Source organism: Guillardia theta, assembly GCF_000315625.1.
Source record: "Guillardia theta CCMP2712 unplaced genomic scaffold GUITHscaffold_409, whole genome shotgun sequence".
Taxonomy (NCBI): domain Eukaryota; class Cryptophyceae; order Pyrenomonadales; family Geminigeraceae; genus Guillardia; species Guillardia theta.
The window spans coordinates 6,120-9,884 of NW_005434275.1; the positions used below are offsets into that span (position 1 = coordinate 6,120).

At 47.4% G+C, this 3,765-nt stretch overlaps 1 protein-coding gene across 1 annotated transcript; it reads right to left on the bottom strand.

Moving 5' to 3' along the window:
- Positions 1 to 807: 807 nt before the first annotated feature.
- GUITHDRAFT_156678 (hypothetical protein) lies at positions 808 to 1,174 on the bottom strand (the record flags this gene model as incomplete). Its single annotated transcript, XM_005818019.1, has 1 exon — positions 808 to 1,174. One exon carries the CDS (start codon positions 1,172 to 1,174, stop codon positions 932 to 934), a length of 243 nt encoding a protein of 80 aa, XP_005818076.1. The 3' UTR covers positions 808 to 931.
- Between the last annotated feature and the right edge of the window lie 2,591 nt (positions 1,175 to 3,765).

A 3,765-nucleotide genomic window follows, 5' to 3' on the forward strand; every position in this document is an offset into this window, starting at 1 on the left:
TAATGAAACTGACGGAATGCATGTTTGCAACCCACAAATATCAGTTTCAGATATTCAGCAAAGAACATCTCCTCAAAATTCAAAATTGTTGTTCAATTTGTCTGAAGGAGAGTCGGATGTTTGTGACATCCTATTCATTTGCAGATGTGATGAAAACTTTCATCATGAAACTTTCATGTATTCCAGAGATTGTATCTTTTGCCTTTTCTTGAAGTAGCATGTATGCAAAATTGCATTTGAATCGGTGTATAGGTTCACATTTTCAAGAAACATTCCTGCAGAAATTGTGTTGACAGTGAATTTTCGTTGAATTAGTGTTGATGCTGCTATACATTATGCAGTAATTGTCACAATGTTGCTCTTCTTGAGTCAACAGAATGATACAACTTGATGTCATTTGAGAGTTTCGCTTGCACTTTGCATGTTTAGAAATGCTCTCGCTATCAACAATGTGGAATAATTATGAAAATTTTGCCCCAATCTTGAATTTCAGGACAATATTGTGTAAGTAAACACAAGTTAGTTCAATTTAGATTTGCTTGTTGGAAATCTGTTCACTTCGTGAACTGGACTTCCTGACTAACAAATCGATACATATCATCACTGTTGGAAATCTGTCCACTGTTGGGACTGAATTTCTCAACTGGTGAGATAATTTTACTACGAGAGAACTCGTTCACCTTTATTTACATTTCTTCGTCGTTAGCTTTGTCTAACAACGAATACGGGTTTCTCATAGATTGTGATCTTGTGGATCACAATGAGTTTCTCATAGATTGTGATCTTGTGGATCACAATGAGTTTCTCATAGATTGTGATCTTGTGGATCACAAATGAGTTTCTCATATATTGTGATCTTGTGGATCACAAACAAAAAATTTCGAACATTAAAAAATATTTGGCTCACTGTCAGTGAGTAGAATAGATTTCTTCAGTTGTAAAGTAGATTTCTTGCATGACCAAATTTGTTTTGCATCACTTCGAATCTGTTCTTGTAACAATACATCACTTCGAATCTGTTCTTGTAACAATACAGTAGGATGTTGAAACATTTAATCATCGAAAGCATGATCATTGCAGCCATGTCGAACTTTGCATGTTGTAGACACATGCTCGATGCTTGCCATGTTGTGCGAATTTTACACATGTACTGTAATCTCTCGATGCTTGCCATGTTGTGCGAATTTCACACATGTACTGTGATCTCAGTCTTCACAATTTTGCTTTTAGACGTGTAACAGGTCGAAACAAACAAAGTAAACTTCATGCATTTGCACTTCATCTAATTTCCAGTAGATAGCAAAAGAATTTGTCAATGTTGTCCAACTTTCACGTGTAGATAGCAAAACAACTTGCCATAATTTCCATGTGTAGATAGCAAAACAACTTGTCACATGTTACAACTGATTTCCATGTGTAGATCGGATAGCAAAACAACTTGTCACATGACATAGATCATTCGCCCCCTTTCAAAATATGTTGGTCACTATTTGCATAGAAATATCCAGGATGTTGTGTCCATTTGCTCAGAAATATGTTGCTAGATTGATTTCAGGAGCTTTGGTCACAATGTAGCAATATCCTGTCGTTGAAGATGAACACAAGATTTGTAGTTTTCATGCTGATTGACAATGAATCACCACGAGGCTATAATAACCTGACGCTGCTACTAGTATAGAGCAGGCTAATCGAAGTTTGGGAATTGCGTATGTGATCAATTCTCAATCAACAATCAAGACTTACGGTTGTGAACAAATTCACAATGACAGGAGTTAGATTTGATTTACTATAAAGTAGGCACTCCGGGAGTATCCACGTGTGTGAGATAACACGACTGAGAGTATTATACGATCACTGTAATTGTCTCTGACTGTTTGTATTGATTGTCACTTTGGATACACACGTAGTGTTGATCCCCGTGTTGTGCATTATCCACGAAAGTAAGCGTAGAGATTGGATAGGGAAATGGCAGCTCCATTGGTACGGTAACTTGGTTTCTTTTTAGGGACCAAACTGGTATTGAAGATACGCCCGGTGATTAGATAGTCGATTGACTAAACATGATACCTAGGTGTGTACAGCACCCGGTACATGTAACATATTGAATATCTCATACTAATTCGATATGCGACATAGTATCACGATACCAAACTTTCAGAGTTCCAATACTAAGACCCATTCCAGTCCTGAGTCACAGTGGTACTGTCAGTGATTGCTGATGTACTCGCTGTAGTACCGGATGATGCCATATGGTACGAGCATTAAAACTCCCCATATCGGACTTTTACAGCATCAGACAAGACTTTTTTATATCGCAGATCCAAAAACCCATAGGACATTTCTCCCAGGGGGAAGAAAACCTCCCTTGACCCCCCTGTTTCTCGACGGATCCTGCCGGCCGGGCCCGTCAGTAGACCGACTGCAGCCTTCAGCCCCGCCTCAGACCCCCTGGAGGCCCGCCAGGAGGCTAAGTGTCCGGAGATTGGCCGGGGGCCCGATCTCTCCGGGCGGCCGTGACCGGTCAGCGGACCGTGTCAGCAGGCCCGTGACATGTCAGCCGGCTGACAGGGGCCGTGACCCGGCTGACAGGCTCACCTGACCGGTCACGTGACACATCACGTGACCGAGACAAGACTTTTTTATATCGCAGATCCAAAAACCCATAGGACATTTCTCCCAGGGGGAAGAAAACCTCCCTTGACCCCCCTGTTTCTCGACGGATCCTGCCGGCCGGGCCCGTCAGTAGACCGACTGCAGCCTTCAGCCCCGCCTCAGACCCCCTGGAGGCCCGCCAGGAGGCTAAGTGTCCGGAGATTGGCCGGCCCCCGGGCCTGATCTCTCCGGGCGGCCGTGACCGGTCAGCGGACCGTGTCAGCAGGCCCGTGACATGTCAGCCGGCTGACAGGGGCCGTGACCCGGCTGACAGGCTCACCTGACCGGTCACGTGACACATCACGTGACCGAGACAAGACTTTTTTATATCGCAGATCCAAAAACCCATAGGACATTTCTCCCAGGGGGAAGAAAACCTCCCTTGACCCCCCTGTTTCTCGACGGATCCTGCCGGCCGGGCCCGTCAGTAGACCGACTGCAGCCTTCAGCCCCGCCTCAGACCCCCTGGAGGCCCGCCAGGAGGCTAAGTGTCCGGAGATTGGCCGGGGGCCCGATCTCTCCGGGCGGCCGTGACCGGTCAGCGGACCGTGTCAGCAGGCCCGTGACATGTCAGCCGGCTGACAGGGGCCGTGACCCGGCTGACAGGCTCACCTGACCGGTCACGTGACACATCACGTGACCGAGACAAGACTTTTTTATATCGCAGATCCAAAAACCCATAGGACATTTCTCCCAGGGGGAAGAAAACCTCCCTTGACCCCCCTGTTTCTCGACGGATCCTGCCGGCCGGGCCCGTCAGTAGACCGACTGCAGCCTTCAGCCCCGCCTCAGACCCCCTGGAGGCCCGCCAGGAGGCTAAGTGTCCGGAGATTGGCCGGGGGCCCGATCTCTCCGGGCGGCCGTGACCGGTCAGCGGACCGTGTCAGCAGGCCCGTGACATGTCAGCCGGCTGACAGGGGCCGTGACCCGGCTGACAGGCTCACCTGACCGGTCACGTGACACATCACGTGACCGAGACAAGACTTTTTTATATCGCAGATCCAAAAACCCATAGGACATTTCTCCCAGGGGGAAGAAAACCTCCCTTGACCCCCCTGTTTCTCGACGGATCCTGCCCGGCCGGGCCCGTCAGTAGACCGACTGCAGCCTTCA